This window comes from Mastacembelus armatus, chromosome 7 (assembly GCF_900324485.2).
Source record: "Mastacembelus armatus chromosome 7, fMasArm1.2, whole genome shotgun sequence".
NCBI lineage: Eukaryota > Metazoa > Chordata > Actinopteri > Synbranchiformes > Mastacembelidae > Mastacembelus > Mastacembelus armatus.
In genome coordinates, this window is record NC_046639.1 from 22791942 (window position 1) to 22815315 (window position 23374).

Sequence of the window (23374 nt, forward strand, 5' to 3'; positions counted from 1 at the left end):
TATCTATCACGCAGTACACCAACCAATTTATATGGAAAACACTTTTAATGTGCAGTGACAAACACATCGCCTGCAAACGAGACAGTCTTTTAAGCCATATGGCATGCATGTTTCATCTATTAAAGGCTTTTTGGCTGAGCAATTTAGTATCTCCCAGTGTAAAACACATGGAAATGCAGATAAATGCTTCGTTTTGTCTCTACAGGCTTGTGCTCGCTCTGCACACTCATTCTGCAGCCATCTTCCCTTTCTACCTTTGGGGATAGAGTGGGAAGAGCAAATGTAGGGAAGGTATGCATTTCTGAATCATCATCAACTCAGCTGAATGATATGTTTCTCCCTGGAGGGAACGCTAATGATCCTTAGCCCAGATGACATATGTGTGAGGCCGCATTTTGACAACATATCAACAGGGATCATGTCAGGCAGAATTCGTTCAGCTCCATTTAGGTGGGCTAGAGACAAGTTTGGAAAGTGAGACAGGTGGAATTACATTACAAGTATGACTTCATGGGTGATCATATGCAAAATAAAGATTGGAACGAATGAGGTTTCTTGGTGCTTGCTGTTTGGTCGAGAGCTGCAGATGCAGACGTGCAAGGTTTTTTGCAGCTCAACCTCACACAGCAATATCCTGCCTCGAAACCTTCCTTTTGGTCTTGACAGAGGCCGTCTTTGGCTCAGCAAAACATTCCAGCATTCCTCCTTGCCAGCCTTTTGTTCCCTTTTCGAATGGAGTGCTTCTCTTAAACGATTTGGTGGCAAATATCTTACGGTGCCTTCACACTCTCCACATAAGCTTCTGCTAAATTCACAAACTGTAAATACGACCTTTCACCAGTTGAAGTTCTTGTGGATATAAGAATAAAATGGACCCTGTGACAACTGTCACTGTCCTTTGTTCTATTTTGGAATCAAAAGCAACAGAAAAAGAGAAAATGTGTGTGAATAATATAATGTTTGCTTCAATTCGTTTACATTACCAATGACACTTATATAACCATCAGCCATAACATCATAGCCACTGACAGGTGAAGTGAATAATACTGATTACCTCATTATAATGGCACCTGCTGTGTGAGGGTAAAATTGGGCCGCAAGGAAAGATTCAGTTCCCAAAGCTGATGTGTGGGAAGCAGGAAAAATGGCCAGGCATAAGGATCTGAGTGACTTTGACAAGGACCAAACCATGATGGCTGGATGACTGGGTCAGAGCATCTTCCAAACTGCAGGTCTTGATGGGTGTTACTGGTCTGCAGTGGTTAGTACCGACCAAAAGTTGTCTAAGGAAACAGTGAACCGGCGACAAGGTCATGAGGCAGGTGGCCATGATGTTATGGCTGATTAGTGTAGACCTCTATTTACAGTACAAAACAACAACATGATTAACTACATCACCTTTACAGATTATTTGTTAAAAAACCATAAGGAATTCCTGCTTTAAGAGCCACTTAGTTGCTGTGCTCATTTATTCTTGTAATGATGATATTTCCAACAGCACTTCAAGGCAGAACAAGGTGATAGCAGTATGTGGGTTTGCTGCTTCTAAACTGGGCAAATGTGTGGAGGGTTTCTCATTGGAGAGGAAGCCAGAAAATTTGATGTGAGCAGCCTGAAAATTTAGATTGCATCAGATTCTCTTTCCATTTAATGGAGTGCCAAACTGTATTAACTTGAATCACTTATGCGAAATGTACGACTATTCATATGGAAAGTGGTGCTACGTAGGTATTTTTTCAGTGTGAATTTATGTATATCTGTGTAGTAAAGATATGAAAAGTAACAACTGCTTTCGTTAGGAAAAATACCATGAACACAGTGAGAGAGAGAGACCCAAGGGCCTTGTTGCCCATTATGTATGCAACATTTTCATTTTTATACACAGCAGCAGGAGAGACAAAGAAGTCAGCTGGGACACGAGTGTATGTGTATATGTGTGTGTGTGTGTGTGTGTGTGTGTGTGTGTGTGTGTGTGATGTGATGTGTGTGCCTGTGCATCGATGCTGGTTGGAGGAACAATTATAGGGCAGGCTACAACAGATATTTAGTTTAACTGAATGATGAACACGAAATAATGAAATTGCTAATTGCATTATCGCAGGACCAAACTGAGAGCATGTGACTGTGTTAACTTACACTGACAATTTGTATTGTAATAATATCTGTCACTTCCTAAGAGAGCAGAGCTTAAGCTGCAAATATAAATAATGTCTAATAATCAGCACCAAAACAGATTTATGTCAGTGCATGTAATGTTTCAATACTTCCTGAGGTTTAAGTCTGTTAATACACACGATGTGCCTCTGATAAAAAGACACATCGTGTGTGTGTGTGTGTGTGTGTGTGTGTGAGAGAGATAAATAAGCTAACTTAATTACTGTGTTAAAAAGATATTTTCTCATCATTTTAATTGACATCTGTTTCAGCTCACAAATTCATTGAGAATATTTCCCCACTTTTCTTAGAACAGGTGTGAGTTCAGATCCTTGTTCTAAGACACCCAGAGTTACTGCGTGAAGAAAAGGGTTTTACCCACTTATCCTGATGTTTTGTGTATTTCACATCAAGCTTTCACTGAATCCAGACAGGGCCGTTTTCACATTTGGCTGCTTTGCTTTATTTGCTTTATTTGCTTTGTGTGACCCTGCTGCCAAGCTGAGGTGCACACTTGCCCACTGGTGCCTGGACTAAAATGTTAATAGCAGTGACAGTAAATGCACCTGCCTGAGCTAGGCAGGGCCCACACAGTGGCCAGGTCCGATGATGGTTGAGGTGTGTGTGTGTGCGCGCGTGCTAGTGGAAAGGTCATCATGAATTCTTCATGAGGGTGGGTGGGGTCAGGTTGTTCAATGTCCATCACCTCCCTGGAAATGATCTCTAGCTGGTTTGGGTGGGGGTTTGTGACTGGCCCGACACTGGTGTGTATGTATAGATGTGTGTATGTATGGATGTATGTGTGTGTGTGTGTGTGTGTGTGTGGTAGCAGAGACTCTTCCATATTCATGCTTCAACCTTACTTCTAAGTATTCATGTCCACATGTGACCATTTACATCTTGGAAACTGGCTTGGAAAAAACGGGAAGTGGCATGGTTGGGTGTATGACCTTTGACCCACAATTTGTGCGTGTGTGTGCGTGTGTGTGTGTGTGTGTGTGTGTGCATGTGTGTGTGTATGCACATAAAGGGGGGGGGGGGGTGGGTTCAAATAAAGAGACAATAGTTCTAGATAGGGTAAATTGATGTCTTGCTTACAAAAACATTTACACGGATACAATATGGATGGAAATAATACAAAAGTCATTCTCATAGTTGTCCAGTCGATTACATTTCAGTCCAGCTTCATCTGTCGGCATATAGAGACAGCATCTGACTCAATAAGAGGATAAACACATCCTACATAGCTCTGTCACTCTGATATATGTTTTAATATCTATCCTCCCTGCACTGAATTGTATTTAATAACCGTCCAGGCAGCCAGGTACACATCTTCAACTATCCATTCCTTTACTAAAATGAGACCAATAAGTAGTAGAGCAGTGCTGTGTCTGCAATGACAAACATATAGAGGAAATTATCAAAGAATGAAGTAGAACTTGTGTCATCAAGTGGGTTTGTCTTATTTTCTATGTTTCCATCCATATTCAGGTAATGAGCACTTTGCTCAAGCTGCTTTGTCCAAGTGCCCTTTACTTTTTTATGCTCTTTGTAATCATTTAAGCTGCTCATAATAATAAACATGAATTAGAAGTAACTGACAAAGGAAGGAAGTTATATGTTTAACATTTCTGGCATAGTTTGCCAAACCTCTCTATTTACAGATAAGAGTGGATATGATTTGGGCCTTTGAGTAGAACAAGAAGTAATCACGAAAAAAAATTAAGTAATAGTACTATCACATCCACATGATAAATGATATTTCTCCACGATATATCTGTGCTTTGTGGCCTGTTTTCACATGACAAAGTGATTTATTAGACACGGAGAATAATAAAAAACGGTGAAAGTGTGAGAAAACAACTGTATAATATCTTTTTGCTTCTGAACAAGCTTTGTCAATGCTGATAAGATATAGTCAATCTGATTATGTGATCAGGGTTTGGCTTAGAGATATTTTTAACAAAAAGCTGCATAACAAACTGACGGCACAGGATTCAAAATGTATTTATTAGGCAGGGTCTATTTAAAGGGTTTCACTACGGGAAATACAGGATCTGTTTTTTTAAATTTCTTTTTTGTGTGTGAGATCCATCCAAAGATTGTTTTTCTTTTTTTCCATTTCTCATTCACAACTTCACAATATATAGAGTACTAAATCTATGGGGTAAAATTATATTTGCATAAACTACAAACATTTTAGCTGCACAGCTATGAGTGTAAAAAATATGTGAATAGACGACAGACGGACAGACAGATAGATAGATAGATAGATAGATAGATAGATAGACAGACAGATAGACAGACAGACAGATAGATAGACAGATAGATAGAAAGAAACAGATAAACAATAAAAACAAACCTGCTGCAAAACATAGTGAACCATAGAGGCCTCTCATGAAATGAATTCACTTCAACACTCCAGCTTGAAGTATGGAGATAACAACTTGTGGAGTATCACTGATTTGAACCCAAACAAACACAAAATGTTCATCCTCAAGAGGGTTTTCTAATCTTCCAAGTTAGTCAAGTTTCAATGCTGAGAAACATATCTAAAATGTGTTCTACTGAGTTAATATCAACCCGGGTAAAAGAACAGGTAGTACCCACCCCCTCCACCTGTATCCCCATCTAACCTTTCCTTTTCTTTCTTCACTTTTTGACACTCCAGTCCTTCATTATTAATCTTTACACACGCACACACACACACACACACTCTCAATAATTGATACATTTCCCAGAACTCTGTCTAAAAATAGTCTGATCAACATTGCCTTAGTCACACTCCATTTTGCTCCACCAGGAGTCCCAGATTCGGCAAAGTCAAGGGCAGACTGGAAACTTCTGACATCAAGGCAGGAATTCATACCTGACAAGCAAGCATTAATCCTTGACTCCATGGAGGTGAGAGAGATAAAAATGAAGGTTTGAGGTAGACATACAATGTTGCACCTGAGGTGTTAATAACACAGCTCTTCCTGCTCAGCACTGATCCCCTGTTGGGCCCTCAGGCAGCAGCATATGGCCCCACCAACACCCCAAAACACATAAAGCCAACAGAGAATCTGTATTAGCTTATGCAATGCAGGAGCAATCCTGCATAATCCTTCACTATCCTTCCGTCTTTATCCTGCTGTGGACAATCCAGAGGTTTAAAAGCTACAAAAACTTGACTTGTGACAGAGCAGGTACAAAATACTGGGCCTCAGACACCACAAGCCCCGTTTTCAAGCATATTTGATGTGTTGGATGCTTAAACCTAAAGTGACAGAGGCAAGGAAAACATTTCAATCCATTTCCCAAGAACAAAATGAAATGAAGCAGGAAAATGGTGAAATGCCTGTGAGGATATTTGAGAGCACACACTTTCATTTCTCTATTGCGAAACACTTTGATTTTTTACAGGTGCCATTTCAAAGTCTGCACCTTCCCACTGCAGAATGCTGAATTCTGTATAGGTGGTGCTGGGAGAGAATAAGATAAAAGAAGAATAAGTGTAATTAGTGTATAAGCAATGTTTATTTATGTTTCATGCGTTAGAGGAGCTCTAATATCCACAGTCACGATGTGTTGCATGTGTCCTTCCTGAGTTTTGCTGAATTTTAACAGCACATTATATCCAGTAGTGTAAATGAGATGGTAAATAGCACCAAGAGAATTCACTTCTTATTACAAAAAGTGAAGCTGTAATTACATTACCAAAACATGAAAGCTTATCTTTCCCCAATTATATCGGTGTGGAAAACACTATGAAGAGGTTTTTTTTTTTGTTTTTTTTTTACTGATTCATGTTTATCTACCACATGGCCAAAGCCCAAACTGAGAATCCAGATGGTGTGCACGGATTAGTTTGTGTGTATGTGCGCTCCTCACGGCAGGAAGTGGAAAAATCATGATCCTTACTTTTGTCTTTGCTTTTATATATTGCCTTTGGTTGTAACATCCCAGAGAAGTTCATATTGTTTGTGCTTATGATGGTGTAATATATCGCTATAATAAGGACGTCTTGTTATTGAGGTGCACGTGGTCCTGCAGGCACAACCTGAGTTACAGCTTCACTTCCCACCTGGCCCTACATATGTTTGCATTCACAGTATGCAAAGCCTCAATAAACGGTGCTCAAAAATTCCTCCAGGAGATTCATTTCAACACTTCAAGCATAATGATGCATCTTCATGTCAGAATATGTGTTGCATATGTTACCTCCATCTGTGATATCCAAGATGTTCAGTGCTCTACTCACATTTTTCTATGTGTCTATCCCCAATTAAAATAATAAAAAAAAATTAGAGCTTGAATCTTGTGCAATTGAGAGGGATGTATAGTAAAAGTCCATCTGACAAAATATCATGGTATCTATGTGACAGTCTGCATCACTGAGCTAAATACATTTAGTTGTGAAATGACATCTAAAAATGGACACTACCAAACAGCCACTTTGGGTTTTTGAGCAAGGAAGAATATAAAAAGGCTACACAGAAAGTAAAAAATGTAAGTTTATCATTGAACTTGGACAAAATATGTGCAACCCAAATTCCACTTCCAGTCTGTTTGCTCAGTTGTCACCACAAGTGTGGGGCATAAGTGTGGAATTGCAGTTATGTGATAACATATGGTTTTTTCAGCAGACATAAACAGGAAGTTGCCTTTGTCCAGAGTCATGTGATAACAAGCCTAAACGTGTGCATGAAACCAAACTGTGAAGTGCATTTGTCATGACATTCTGTACTCACTCCGGTCTTATCTAAATTAACTTCTCTGATGCCACAATGACCCAAATTCATCCGATGTGATCTAACATGGTCTGATGCTTTGTCTAATCCATTCAATTTGGCTCAATATTCAACAGCCTCACAAAAACATAAAGCCCCACATTTCAGCCCTGAATTGCAAGAAAAACAAAAATTATTTAGGTTAAGATCTGTGAATAAATCTTCAGGCCTATATCTTCCTTAAATAATGCAGCTACACCTTCCAACAGTAAAAAAAAAAAAGAGGAAAAACTGTTCCAAAACCAAACAGAAAGGAAGAGACTATAGAGATTGAGACACGAGCTTTGATTGAGCTTTTTCATCCCATCTGCACAACCGAATCTTCTTTTTATAGGAAGGCAAAAAGCATTACTGTGATAATCCTGTTTATGCGCAATATTAGCTGTTATTTAGTCTAGATTGAAAACCTTTTTCTTAAACAAAAAGAAAGAGCTGCTTAAAACTGAAGCAACTGGCAGCTGTTCTGTGTATAGTTCAGGTGTCCTGCATATAGTTCAGAGGATGGAGCTTGAAGAAAGCCAAGTGTCTCTGCTGATTTCTGTCCTAGCTCATTAAAACTTGATGAACTTCAACACTCCCTCTAAAAGCAGCAGTACTTCTTTGTCATAGCAGGCCCTGCGTCTCCATTAGCATAATGTGTTCAGTGACAGAAATGGCAGAGAGCTTTAAGAAGACAAGATTTATGTAAGTCTGCACCAAGCAGCTTTAAAGAATGCTCAAGTTGCTTTGTCCAAGTGCCTCCAGATATTTTAGTTACTAAATTGTTTCAAAATATAGAAAATGAAGCAGCACTAATCAACATTTATATTTTAACAGTGGGTCAAATTATTCTGTATGTATGTAATTTGAATCCAATGGTAGAACTGTAACTGTTTTATAAACTATACTATAATAGATTAGTTTATAAGTAAAGCACCAATCACAAAATGCAAATACACTGAATGGCTATTGTTACTAATATTGCTTTAAATACAACAGTATCAAAAATAAGATTTTTTTATATTACATTTCTTAAAGTTTATATTCGATGGTAGAATTACAAATGTAACATCCATTAGCAATGGACATTTTCTTCACTTCTGTATGTGAATGTAAGGTATGTTGTTTTACACTGTAATTACCAGAAAATACACTGACTACATGTGGGCGGCACTGAACAGCTGTTTTCCTTTAGTTCCTGTTGTTGAAATTTCTCTAGGCAATGATCTTTATCCTTCCTAGTACAAAAACATCCATACTATACCCAAACTGTTGTATTTTTTTTCCAAGTAAGATTCATGTTAAACACAGTTTCCTCCATGATAGAGGACAGTGTTTAGAAGACCACTGATGACTGTATACGGACCGAATAATTCACCACATTACATCAGTGGGCTGCACTGGGGCAGACAAACAGAGATGGATGCATCTAAAAATATTGCAGATTGTGACTTTAAATTTTAACAGGTTTCTCAGAGCTGCATCTAAGAGTCTTAAATATGTATGGCTGTTTGCAAAATTTAACTCTGGGAGACTTTAGAGATCCTTCCAGACATCCACAGATCTTCAAAACTGAACAGGTCTGGATTGGAAGATAATTTTCCATGTATCACTGTTTACTCCGTATGTGCTAGTGTATATAAGAAAAAGACAACTTTGATCTGACTTGCGCTTGGATAGAAAATGTATTTGGTCAGTGAGCAGCAGGGAAATACTAGATATTATCTCCTACTTAAATTGGCTTTATGGAGCATCCTTTGACAAACACCAATCCCTGTTTGTTCACCAGCACTGGATGGAAAGTGTGCTGATGCATACTAATGACAGGGTGTGTATGTGTTCATATGTGAACGTGAGTGTGGATCCAGTCCCTGAAGCTATCCGCCTCCTATCTTCAACGCCATCTTTCAGCTCTTGCAGGAGGGACTACTGTGAACAATGTAGCACAGCCCAAAGAACAAAAATATGCACGTGTGTGAGGGTGTGTGTGCAAGTGTTCACTGCCATCTGCCCCTGTCACTGCCCTGCCTCCCTGTAGCAGCTCCTGACCTGTGCGGCCGTCTAACAGGAGTACTGGACCTGACTGCCATCTCTAATAGCTCCAGTTCAGAGCCACTCCAGACAGCACAGATGAGTAGTAGAAAAATACTGAAAAAATCCGTTATCTGATTGAAAGACAAAAATAGGGAGTGTCACATCATCACCCAAACCAATCCCTGTTCCTCTCGGCTATAATGGAACTGGTTGGGGGTGGGGGGAGGTGATTGAATCATAGTGTGGCATCAGATGAACCCAGCATGGCGCTGAGGTAATTGCACATTCTTTTCTTTTTCTTTGGTGCTCCTGCTCACACATAAAAGTCTCATTTTGAACAAGAGGAAATGTATTGCTTCTCATGGGACTGATAAAGGTGGCTTTGAGTCTCTGAATTAAACCTCACCCGACCTGAGCCTAAATGTATTGACCACAACCAGGACTGCACAAGCTTTTTGGCCTCTTTATTCAATTTGCAATTCATTCTGCAATTGACAATTCAATATGCAAAGTGGCCATTCAATACTCAACTCAATTTTGGAATTAATTTCATTAAAATTTTAAATGAACGCTCAAATCGATCAGACCAGCCTAAGCCACAGAGGCAACAGCATCTGGTATGACCCATTCCGCTCGACCTTTAATTGGCTAAGTCTAATCCGAAATTAAAGCAACCTCACCAACACCAGCCAATCAGAGGCAGAGAAGGGATGGAACATTTAATTGGCTAAGTCTAATCCGAAATTAAAGCAACCTCACCAACACCAGCCAATCAGAGGCAGAGAAGGGATGGATCGTAGCAGATGTTGGTGGGGACCTGCCTTGATGAGAGGACTGACAGTTTGCGAATCCATTTGAATCTTGACATTGGATTTCAAATTGCATGATTACACTGCACATTGAATTGCCAATTCAATAAACAGGACAGACAACTTTCATGTGCTTCACCACCAGTGTTCATTTGGCAACAAAGATTTGTGCTTGCAGGAATTTAATGGCCTGACTGAGCAAATACTTAACTATTATTAAAAGTGAAGTTACCCATGGAACAATGCATTATGGGATGACTTTAAAAAAAAAATGCTGTTACCAGTAGCCTATAAGAGGAACCAATTGGACAAACCTGTTTTAATTACATTTCTCTGCCTCTAGCAAACACATGCACGTTTACTCTCACATGCACATGCACACACGCACACACACACGCACACACTAGAGGAGCTAAGTCCTCCCCCCAGGCTGACAAGCTCTTAGTGGTGGGATAGTGGATGGGATTTTGGAGAGTAGGAGGAAGAGAAAAAAGGAGGAGGGAGAAGTGATGAATCAAAGGCAGATTTCAGTCAGGTCCATTTCTGAACCATGATAAGTTAATATTCTTAGCATAAAAGATGGTGGAAGAGCTTATGTTCGAGTTGTTGGCCAACCTGCTCTACCAGTCTAATTTCCTTCTTTTCTTTCTACTTCTCTTTTCTAGGTCTCCTCTCCCCCACATCCTCCTTCTTACCTTTCTTTTCTTTACACATTTCCTTCCCTCATTAACAATACTTTATAAAGGTTCTTAATGTTTTTTCTACTTGTAATCAATGAATACCAAACTTTGTCGATTTGCAGACTTTCCTCAAAATTCTGAAGTATTTTAAAAGAGCAAAGATTAAAAATCATTAAAGTCTGGAAATGGAACATATGTTTGTATAGCTGATTTTTTTTCCTATTTCTTATCCCCGTAACCATCTTGTGACCACCTCCTCTTCCTCTTCCACATTCAGAAAGCCCATTACGTCAAGGTACAGTAAGTTAGTTCATCCACAGCAGCAGTACTTCGGCTTTGTGCCTGAGCTGCAACAACTAATGGACTGAATTAGACACACACACACTTTATTCACTAGAGCCCACACATATGTATTCAACATTTCCCACCGATCATAAGTCACCTGGTAGGTTGTCGGCACAGTTAGGGGTCTCACTGCTGTTTTGTTCAGTATGTGAGTGCTGTTTTGTGTGTCTGAGTATAGCTTCAGGTCGTAGTTTAGGCTGTGGTACTGCCCACTATACAAGCTGCCATTTGATTTGTGAATATTTGTAATAATATTCTAACATTATAGAACAATATGTTAAACTACTGATGGACGTTTACATTTAGATTTTCAGCCTCTGTAATAACTTACTATAAGATTATGTTTGTGCTGTTTATTGACAGGAGGCAGCTGTGGGAGACGAGAGCTTAATGACAACACAGAAATGTCACAGTTAATACACATCACATATGGAGGGACTCACACTGGATGTCTTGTTACTTAGCAAATGTGTGTGTGTGTGTGAGAGAGAGAGAGACACACACATGATTTACAATGAAATGCCACATGTGTGTAGCACATGTTGAGTGCATGTCGGTGGGTATATAACTGCCATTCGACAATATATCAACAAACTCAAGACACAAACTTATCACAGTAGAGTTCAACGTGTCCAAAAAGTATCGTCCTAAAATCACATTTCTCATTTAAAGGGCTACCCCACTGTTACACTACCATTAGTCTGAGGAGGCTCAAAAGAAATGGCTCACTACAACTCCCTCACTTAGTTAACTCTACAGACTGCGTAGTGCTAATGATAAAAATGCCAATGACTAATTCTATTGGTAACATGAAGCCATGAAGTTAATATATTTAAGATTAGTTATCTTTCAGATTGAATTTTTCTCCTCCTTTTCATATCCTTGTTAAAACAACTATTTGTAATAATGTACAGCAAACACACACACACACACACACACACACACACACACAAATATATATATATATATATATATATATATTTGCAGTGAAACTCTTAAAGAGTTGGATTAAATATCCATTTACAGTAAATGCAGTTTTCTCAAGTTACAAGAGTACACAAACTCTCTCTCACACACACACACACACACACAAAGTGCCACACACTGTGTCTGCCTTCAGTGACACTAACCTCTAATTACGGAGTTACAGAGTGTACTTGGGTGCATGAGACTCCAGCAAAAAAACAAGCTCTGCAGAGAACAAGCAAACACCAGCCTGCCTATTGGCTTATTATAGAAAACCTCTGACACTTTTCATAGGATTTTCTATTTTTATGATCATTGGATTCTGAAAATGTAGAAACTTAACTATTCACAAAACAAAAAACTTTTTCAGATACCTAAATTACAGAGCCACACATACATTGAAGCATATGCATTCATTTGCTGTGCACAGTCAAGAAACATGCAATAGCTTCACCTTTCTTTCAAAAAATAAACAGCAGCTAAAGTTTGAAATTGTGCTCAATTATTTATTCTATTTTTTTCTTTCTTTCTCATGCTCCACCTCTTTCTCTCATTAATGAAATGAGTTTGTTGGAATACTAAGCAAACACTCTGTTTGGTTTTCTCATACACACTCTGAGGTATATGGCTGAAACACTAGGGGTGATGTAATGCAATGATGAGTTAAATGCATGGTAAGTGAACGAAACATTGTACAAAGAAACTCAGCCTTGGGGAAAAATAAATTCCCCCTTATTCTGACCCGAGGTTCACAAAACGTCATGTTATGATTGATCCTTCCCTCTGGACAGAGTAGCTGCTTTCCACTTCACCACAGCTGCAGCACAGCTAAAACAATGATTGGTTTGAAAGTAAAATGACAACAGGGAAGAAGAACGTTCTTAGTTCTCACTCTGACTGCCACAGTGTTAAATTTTATTTAAACTGAATAGTTGGTTATTATCATGAACTGAAAGCTAACGGCTAAAGCCCAAACAATGTTTTCTATAATCAGAAAGGTTTGTGTAACCATAATACAGACATCTGCTGGTAGATTAGTCAAAATCAGGGCTCTGCAGACTGAATGACTGTAGAAGACGCCCATATATGCAGTGCTGCATGTAAAGAATCACATGCATGTCCACTCTCTCTATATATCTGGGCAATTACGTCAGTCGCCCTGTAATAGTTGGCAAGCACCCTAAAGGTCTTTCAGTGCACATTCAATATTTAATAGATAGGATTTCTGAATTAATGTTATTTTTAAAGAAACTTTTTTCTTTGTCAGTGCAGTTGAAGAGACATAAAGATAACTAATCTTTGACAAATACAAACAATGGAATATAGATCTAGTAGGATCATTGAATCATTCATATTTCATTGGTGAAACATGTTTTTATACATAGCCCCTTGCCATTAAATATGACATTTATTAATTTACTATCTTAAAATGCTGGCACAAGAGACAGATTTAATGTATACAGTATTTATACATTTACAAAGACATAAGTTTCTATATCATTAAAGTGGGACTTTGTATTCAGCCCTGAGGGTTGTCCTGAGTAGGCAGATTGTGAGAAGAATTATTATGGAAAAGTGACTAATTCAAAAATGAGAAAGATATGTAAAATAACGTTTACAGAGAGAAGCACTTTTCTGCAGAAGGTTTTGTTTTTCCTGTGTTTCAACTTCATATAGTGAGAAAACAATGCTACTTAAATCTTTTTTCATATTCCTGCCTCACACATAAGGTGGTGGCTCAACCTCTACAATATGCAAACCACTGAGCACTGGAGAGCAGCAATCCCAGAAATTACATACACAGATGCATACAGTACATGCTCCATAAATGCCTTAGTGACATGCAAAAACAATATTTTAGACTTTGAAAGTGGATCAACTTTAACCTCCACTATGTTGCTGGATGACTGTCTTGCCCACTGTAGCATACACAGTAATATGTTGCCTCCCTTCAATTCCCCAGATACAATACATACTGTATATTTACCTGTATCTCTATGAGTTTCTCTACACTGAGGGGAAAAGGCAAACAGAAACACTGAAATAATGATTTACAATCTTTTCTTTTCCTCTGTCTCACTTTCGTCTACCACAAATCTTATTAAAGCTCAGTGAAAGGGCAGCGATCAGCATACACACATACCACATGTATTTCTATTGCAGTGCATAAACGGTGTCAGTGACATGCTATTGGGACATGTGTTAGTGTGTTGTAATTGTGTCCAGTGGAGTGGATCACATAAAGCCAGCAGACACACATACACATACATTCTGGTTGATGTTAGGGCTTTCAGGCCCAGAAGTCAAATGAAAGAGGGATCACAACAACACATGTAGGCAAGGGGCTACCCACTGTGTGTGTGTGTGTGTGTGTGTGTGTGTGTGTGTGTGTGTGTGAGAGAGAGAGAGATTTCCTGTTCACTGCAGATGGGCAACCACACGAGCAGTGAATTCCAAATAAAATGTTTACAAGGATGGAAGTATGGGGCTCTACTGGGACTCTGGAGGACATCTCTTCAGCTAGTTGCACATCTGGTTGTCATGATAATCTCCAATAACTGTACTGATTCAAACAAACAAACATGTTACATGCCTACTTCCAGTGAGGACCAGTTTGCAAAGTGAGGACATTTTAGGAAAGTGCGGACACTTTGACGGGTCAGTGAGGTTAGGGTTAGGCAAGAAGTGACTACAGATAAATTTAAGGCAAGTCTGAAAAAAAAAGCAGTGACATTTATAATAAAATAGGAATAAAATTAGCACCAAACACACACACACTCACACACTCTGTGATTGATGCATCACTTTGTCTGGCAGTGGCTTGTTGGTACCAACGATCATGTTCCCCGTTAACATTATAGGTGGAATAATGACTGTCATTTAGCCTGTGTGTGCGTGTGCGTGTGTGTGTGTGTGTGTGTGTGTGTGTGTGTGTGTGTGTGTGTGTGTGTGCGCGCGCGCGCGCGCGTGTGTGTGTGCGTGTGTGTGTGTGCATGTTGTGGTTCAGGCTGGGAGGTTCAGAATGTGTATGAGTCTTCAGGGAGAGCACATTGCTGCAGCACATGCACACACAGACATTGTATAAAAGTTGATAAAACTACAAAATCAGGTGTTAGTGGTTCTTGTAGTCTTTGTGTGTGTGTGTGTTCATGTACACATCCTGGGGTTCAACTGCAATCTGTAAACAATGTTTCTGGCTGAGTGAAGAAAAACAAGAAGGAAGAGGTGAAATGTTCAAGAAAGAGTATCTGTGTGTGTGTGTGTGTGTGTGTGTGTGTGTGTGTGTGTGTGTGTGCGTGTGTGTGTGTGTGTGCGTGTACATGCCTGACAGAACAAAAGAAAGTCAGAGAGCAGTGAACTGCAGATGTCTGACTTTCAGAGCAGCCTGTGCTTGTGCAGAAAAGACATTTACAGTATCTATGTGAACAGTGAGGATATTGTCAGCACAGAGTGAAACGCTCCATTAACTTCCACTTCCTTAAAAGGAAAACACCGACTGTGATGCAGGACCCAGCTAATATCATGATATCACAGCGTAACATTGTTCAGCAACACATAGACATGGAAAGCCACTTATTTTCCCCTAATTAACAACCTGACAATGAAATTTGTCGCACTGGTTACACTTCCCAATGTGGCTATTTTCTGACATCGCCACCCAGCAATTAAATTAGCGCCCGCCCATTGCAGCTTAGAGTGGAACAGCAACTTAGTTCCAATTTAAACTAACTTGATGCTGTGTTAATGAGAAGAAATGAATGACACGGCCTGTCACTGCTGCTGAATGGCCACCACTATCATCATGTGAAGAACATAGAAAGCTCATTTAAAGCGACTTTAGGCCATTGTGTATGTTAATTACTTCCAATATGTGACAAAGGGAAGGGGTGGGCTTTCAACCGTCCCCCTGCACCACCGTGCTGAGAGATAAGGGATTCGATAAGCAGCTAGAAACTATTAATTAGCTCCCATGGATTCATACAGTCGATGTGGTTTTGTTTATGCTGCAAATGTCATTCTTCTTCTGTTTCAATTCAGAAACTCAGCATTCTGGAAATGTGTTTTTTTTTACTAGTTTTTAAATCTCTTGCTCTGCCATAAAATCAGTCATGCAAAGTTTGGAGAAATTTACTTTGGGACTAATGAGGCAAAATAAAAAGTTACAAACCCCAGGGTTGCCATCACAGCAAGCTTTCATCAGCCTGGGTGTGTATTTGTGAATAAGTCAAAGGCTACACTAAAAAAAAACACACACTGATAAATTGTATTGACAGGCATGCTGACTTTTTACCCTTTAGCTGGCAGCAAGTGCACATTTACAAAGCCGAATTGAAGTTGATTGATGGATCAATATCCAGAGATCACATCTTAATATGGTTTCTATAAAACAGAAAGGACTAATGGCAACAAAACAGATGGGGTCAGATCACAACCACAAATAGCTCAGCATGCTGTCTGTCCATATCAAAGACCTGCTGATCCTCACATGGTCTGAGAAGCTGGAATAACCTGTATCAGCAGGGGCTGCTCCACAGTCAGGGACATATATCAAAGCAAACCTGTATCACTAACTGTGTAAACAACTACACTGTCAAAGGGAATCTGAAGCAAATGGTGCCACACTTTACAGATCTGGTCCACTCAGTTCTCTGCTTTCTAGCTAATATTGTTGTTTCTGTTTCTAACCTATCCTGGCAGATCAATACTGGGTGAGCTGAGGTGGGAGGTTGTCAGAGATGGATGCTTAGATATCGGGGTGATGGGACTTGGCTAATTTGTTTAAGAAAAAGCACTTCTGAGCTCTTCAGGTGCTTGTAAGCATCTGCCAAGTGCAGCGCCATAAAATGAGACAAGCTATACGGGCTAAGGTGAGGATACAGAGATCAGCTGTGCAATTGGAAAACTGTGTACTTTAAAAGGGCAACAAACTTTGTGCAGATAAACTCAAGGCTGCCTGCTGTGCCCGTAGCTTTTCCCCACCAGCCTCCACAAGGGTGGGCTAACAAGCTGCTCACCATTAAAAGCTGGACAAGACAACTTTTCTGTGAAATCATAATCCCAGAATGGCATCTTTACACTGTACCTTTGATATCTTGATGTGAGACATTCTCAGGCAGTATCACCGCCGCAGCTAAAAGATGAGGTAGATATTTTGCCTGTGTTGTGTGAAATCTATGATGTGAAAAGATTTAATTAAGATAGGCCGAGGAGTCATAATTAATTCTGCCTCTCTCCAAGTCAGGCTTACTGTCAAGAACACAGGGAAAGGCTCAGGCAGAATAAATTACAAGAGAACTGTGTGTGTGTTTTTACCCCTATCTGAGGGGGTAATGGGTGTGCATAGTTACTCTATTCTCCCTGAGCTGACAAAGACTTCTACCAATTCTTTAGGAAAAGGTAGTGTTCTCAAAGTGTAAGTCAGCCCGCTGGCACTGTATTTTGGGCATCCCGCTGTCTAAGATCAAATCACATTTCAGTCCAGGAGTTTATTTTGTCTGTCAGTAAGGAACATCCGCTGGGGAACGCTGTCGGTGACAAATGTGAAATTGAAGGATTCACGGCAAATGGGCTCCTGCCAGGCTGGTTGTGCTGTAGACAGCTACAGTCACAGGAGACCTTTGAACTGTCAGAGGCACCACTCTTTCATTCCACTTCATTTCTTTTGAGTCTCTGGCCTTTGTTGGATTTTTTGTGGTCATTGATTAGTCAATTAAAGTTTTAATAGGCTCAAATAAAAGCCATCTACACATGACTCTCCTCACAGCCTGAGAAAGAACTGAAGATGTGAATCCATACTTTTTAGTCACAAGTAGGTTTGATATAAATAGCTGGTTAGGTAATAACCCCCCCTGTAAATCTTTATTTAAAGAAAAACAATGAGCTCACTGAGATTGTATGTAATGTATACTGCCTCCCTTCGACATCCTTACCCAGTGGCTAAACATGCTCTGTGTTTTCTCTGGGTGGGGACAACTGGGGACCAAGGGTCTCATTCATCAAGCCATTCTTGGAGTCAACCCTCTTTCCTAAGTCTAATACTAATCCCTCAAGCTGCAAATTCTCATAGCTTTCTAGTTTTGGCCAAACACGCAACAACTTTCTTATTATCAGGAGACGACAGGCAATAATGAGTGTGGCCTCAGCCAAGCTACTGCTTTGAGCTTTAAAAGAAAGAGACTAATTAAAGGCTGCTTTGTGACTTTTGTCACTTTTTTTGACTGGTGATTATAGACCATTCATTGGGGAGGATAAGTCAGCTATTTGAGGGTGGTGTTCACCATAAATATTGTTTAAAAGCTTTGCTTATTTTATGCAGAACCTGCATTTTTCCCCAGCGAGTTCTAAGATTTGCTTGCTCTAATTTGCAGAACAAATTCCTTTACTTTCTGCAGAATCTCATGTTAATAAGGACGACTCATCAACGGCAGTTCAGAGACAAACTAGGCTGTTTAAAAATGCAGACTCCATGGTATCTTGTCTGTGATTTCCTGTAATTACTGGAGAGTGGAGCGTCCTTGGCACTGAGGACAAGTTCAGTAGTGCTTTTTGGAGCAGATTTGACTAATGGCAGAGTTATATTAGACCTCTGCTGGTTTACAGCATCATCTAAATCGGTCCTCCACGCCACTACTAGAAGTATACGTCTCCAACAAGTGGCCTATTGTCATATTTGGGCCAACTCTAATTGTCTCACTAATCTCTCTAGCGTTAAATGACCCAGAGAAACTGCATCCCATAGGGCAGGCTTACCCCACTGATTGGAGAGTTTTCTTTTTGTTTTGCTTGGCACATTAAAACAGCATAGGCTGCTGATGGAAAGCCTACAGAACTATTGGAAATGTAATTAAGGGCTAGGAGCAGCTTTTAAACGGTTGACTAGTGCAGAAACAAACTGTGCCCCTCAGACAGCAAAAACTTTAATACATGGGAAATGAGTGGCTCAATCGATAAGCAGGGCGTTATTTCTTTTGTAGGGGAAAATTCAATGGAAGACTAAAATTGGCTGCTTCACTGCCTGCACTGTTTCTCATTTTCCCAGTAGAAAGCCAAATTTTATGGCAATATTTACTTCAGAAACAGACAAACAGAGACCTCTCCGTGAGATATAATGATTTGTCAAGTCAATTTCATCTGTCATTAAAACAAAAACAAATAGCTGCTGTAAACAGTTTTGGCTGCAAGTGAATCTCTACTGCTTTGAGATGCTGGGCACAAAAGAAGAATTCCACACTCCTCAGGTGTTGAGACAAGGCCAAATTGAGAAATGCTCCAATCAAGCACAATTATTTGTTAAAGCCAAATGGCATAGCCATTTTACATTGACAGTGAACAGCCCATTGTCCCGACTCTGCCACTCATTCACATTCATCATAAACTACCCCTAATCTGATACAGTCCTATGGGGCAAGTGATTTAGCAATTATCAGAAACAAATTCAGCAAGCCCCCACTGTGGCCTTTTGTCCCTGCCATCGGCTGGTCGGCCGGGATCATTAGAAACATTTTCTCCTTGTGTTTTCTCCATCTAAACATCTGGCTTTGTAGTTGGCACATAAGCAGGATGATACAACACCTTCAGAACTAGTAGGAGTCCGTGCCTGGCTCACTGTCAGTGGGGTAAAAAATACAACAAAGTCGAACACTGTCTCACTGTGCTTTTTCAATCATGGAAGCAGCTTGAAAACAGTCCTTTTCTTCCAATTAAAGCCTGATCCAACATTTTGAAAAAAAAAAAGTTCCTTTTTAAGTTAATGTGTCACAGGACTAGAAAATGACAAACATTGCAGCATCCATTGCAAAGTACATGGATATGGTGGGAGGGAAGGTACTGGGGAGGTACTGGTTGTCGGGCAAGGTGAGGTGACTGTGCTGCTCTGTGTCCTTCATCTACAAATTACCAGTAGCAAAGTAATGTGGAATAGTCAGGGACAGTGGGCGGTATTACCCTATTAGACCCTATCAGAAGGTTGTGACCACTGCTGCTGTAACAGGTATTGAACATCAGCCCAACTAGCCGTGTAGAGCAGATCAAATCAAGTCATCAAAAGATCCTTTTTACATCAAAGCCCTGGGTAGACCTGGCCACGTGCATGCCATACCAACAGCGTAGAAACAAAAAGCGGAGCAGCCAAACCGGACACATAACAGACACACTTCAAAGGCAGGAATCGCCATCGGACGTCATTATTCACAGGCATCACCCCCCTGAAACCAGCAGCGGTCAACGAAAAGAGGGGAGAGAGAAACCACAGAGGACTTACCATCAGGAGGTTGGGCCGGCGTGAAGTGAGGAGGTTTGTCTGCAACAGATAAAAGAGAAAGAGAGAGAAAAAGGTTTTTAGTTTTAAGGGGATTCAGAGACTTCCCAGGAGTAAAGGCCAAGTAATTGAGTTGCTACAAAAAAAAGAGACACATTCTGTCTACAGGCTTGGCTTTTCTATCCAACACATTCTAATGAAGTGTCTGGGCCCCACAGGAACCCAGCTGAGCTAATGGACAGAGTACATTTCAGGAATAGCAGTGTCATCATTGTTTTGTCATTTATTGTTTCTATGGTCTTCTGGATGACTTTGGATTTTATAAGAGTGCAGACGAATTGAGAACACAGGGGGAAGGGAGCTGTTTTCGCTTTGGTTTGAAAGATAGAAGATAGAATTGAAAATTTGACCCAGTGATTACATAAATATCTGTAGCAACACCCTAACATACAAAATGACTTCCTGCTACTCCCCTGGTCGACACATAGCAGACCCTGACATAAGACTGGATCGTTTGTAAGGAACCATAAAACGAGACCTGCAGCGTTTAGTGTCTGATTAAATGTTCATGAAATGTGAGTATTTTTCTCTTCTGACACAAACGAGGACGAAGTTGACTAAGCAGTGGAGGATGAAGAACATGTAGTTTGTTTTTACATTGGTTTGCAGGGAAATATCAAAATTGAAGCAACATTTGAATTAAGGCTGTACCTAATACTGATAGTTCAAACTTTTTTGATTACACAATAGACACTAAAATCAATAGTGAAAAAGCCTTTTCCAGACCTTTAAGGAATGTCCACAAATTGCTTATATTATCTGATAAACAATCTTAAATTTAGCTACAATATTAACAAGAGGGGGGGGGGGGGGGGAAATCACATTTGAGAATCTACAAATATTTATCTACAATATTAACTAGAGGGGGAAAAAAAATCACATTTGAGAAGCTGGAACCAAACAATGTCTGGCATTTTTATTTGATTCATCTTCTATTTAAATTATAGTAATTGATTTGTTATTTGATTAAGCAGCTAATCATTTCAGAACAAAAACAAGCACCTGTTAAGTTAGACAATGTATAGACACGATGGACAAACAGCTCTGATGCAACACTGACAAGACAAACAAAAGCATATTCAGCTCTACCAGTTCAATGTGTAACATTCAGAGTGATCGATTAGCAGAAATGGAATACAGTATGTAAATATGTTACTATCATTAGTGTGTAATCAGAAGAAAATACCAACCTATACTGCATTTTCTTAACCTTAGAATGGACCTTTTAAATCTACATAGGGAACGGGTCTCCTTTCACGGATGCAGCCATGTTGTGCCACCATGTTTCTACAGTACACCAGAGTGGACAAACCAAACACACTGGGTCTGGACAGGGAATCATGTTTTGTTTTAAAGGTGACAGCCACTGTTCCCTCCATTGGGTCTGGAAAGACATTTTACAGATTGCACTTCTAGGTTTTGCTGAATCGTATTTTTTGCTAATTGCATCTATTTCTTGCACAGAAAACACCACCACTGAAAAACAAACACCACTGAGCATCAGTTCTAATCTCCAGGGATTTTTCTGTGACTGTGTGTTCTCATCATTTATTAATGATGAGAACACCAAAATGTCACCAAATGGACAGCCTTTCACAAACATAGTGTGTGCCCTGAACAACATCATCATACACTGGTCACAATGTACCAGGGCACTGGAATACTGAGCACAACCCAACCAAACCACCATGTGCACTGCTGCAGCCAACTCAGCTGTCTGACTCACTAAGCAGAGCCTCGATGAGTTGTCAGAGCTGCCTTCGCCGAACAAACACACCAACACATTCAGAAAGGATGTGCGGCAGCTCAGCCATCTCTCCAATGTCTCTGCACTGAGGGATAATAAGGAAGATAAAACGCATCACATCAATTACCCCACTAACACATTTTTCCAACCACCCCACTAAAGCCTTTCTTAGGACTTCTGCGATACCCGTCGGCATCCCAAGACACAGCTGAGTTTTAAATTTAGACTCATTTAAAATTGCTTGTCAACAGCCCAGGCTTCCGGGGAGAAGGAGAGAGAGCATGTGTGAGAGAGAAAAATGAGGAGAGAGCTTGATGCTATAGGTGAATAATGAAGTGTCTACTGAAGCTGTTTCCCAGTCAGTCATGACAGTAACTGATTTCAAATTGGGTCAGAAAACATATAAAATGAAGAGAAAAAATTTGCATGACAAGATACAAAGTTTTGCTCCAAGTGTAAAGGAGAGTAGTTGAGCATATATTAAAACATCCACGAATGCTGTACTTGCTGTCTCAACTTTGTAAACATGCCTGAACACCCACAAACAAACATGCATGGATCCAGGTGCATTGTAAAGAAGAGAAGGTGGTGTACAAAGAGGACAAGATAAGGTCTTTCCATAAAAATATCAACCTTTCCCATCTCAGCTGGAAAAGCCTGCATATGTTTCCAAGCCCTGTGAATGTCACGACATGGCCATCATTCACCCTATATCTTCAGCAAATCAATATGTGTCTGACTGCGACATTTAGCCATGTGCACAAAGAGGCTTGTATGTGTATGTATCTTTGCATGTGTGTCACCTTCCCCTTCGTTGGGGCTGACGTGTATGTACAAAATAATAAAACGAGTGTGTGTCTGTGTGTGTGGCCTCCCTTAATAGGCATAAGGGTTTTGAACAGGGGTTTTGGTGGGTGAGTCTGGACATGCTTCACCCCATATGGTGACAACAGAAATTGCAAATTTTTCTAACACCCCTCCTCCCACCAAACACACATATATGTACTACACCACTACCAGCACTATCACTATCCATCCAGCTGTCTTTCTGGCCACATAGTGAAGCCTCTTGGCAGCATAATAGAGCCCATTTAAACCTCATCAATTTCTTGAGCGCAGATTTCTTTTCTCTTGGTTATCCAAGAGGTGAAGATTAGCCCGCTAGAACTGGGTTTGTATTAAATCTAATAGAATCTGTCTGGCTGAAATTGATTCAGCGACATGTCAAGGTTACAAATGAACCAACCTCCCCCTGATCACTTACATCTACCAATTAGTAAGTCTGACAAATATGAGAGAAAGACACAAATCCAGAAAAGATGTAAACACTCCTGAGAGCAAACTAGGAGTGTCAAAGTGTCAAACTTTAAACTGTTCAGCAGTTCAACCTGAATGTAGCAGCATGACAACATTTGAAACAGTGTTTATTTAACTTATTAACTTATTATAGTTTGTAAGTGATTATGAAGTGCAAGTATAAATACATACATAAATAGCCCACTTCAGTGAGCCAAGAGCAATTTTACCTTTAACACAGACGACTCAGAAATAGACTTGTGTGAGTCTGTGAG

The 23374-nt window shown here is 40.0% G+C and overlaps 1 protein-coding gene across 3 annotated transcripts in view; it reads right to left on the minus strand.

Moving 5' to 3' along the window:
* Positions 1-23374, minus strand: part of agrn (agrin) — a 215912-nt gene that overhangs the window by 111543 nt on the left and 80995 nt on the right. For all 3 annotated transcript variants that reach the window (XM_026332448.1, XM_026332447.1, XM_026332449.1), the window contains one exon: positions 20000-20038. In XM_026332448.1, coding sequence (XP_026188233.1) covers positions 20000-20038 — 39 coding nt within the window. The remainder of the gene's footprint in view (positions 1-19999; positions 20039-23374) is intronic.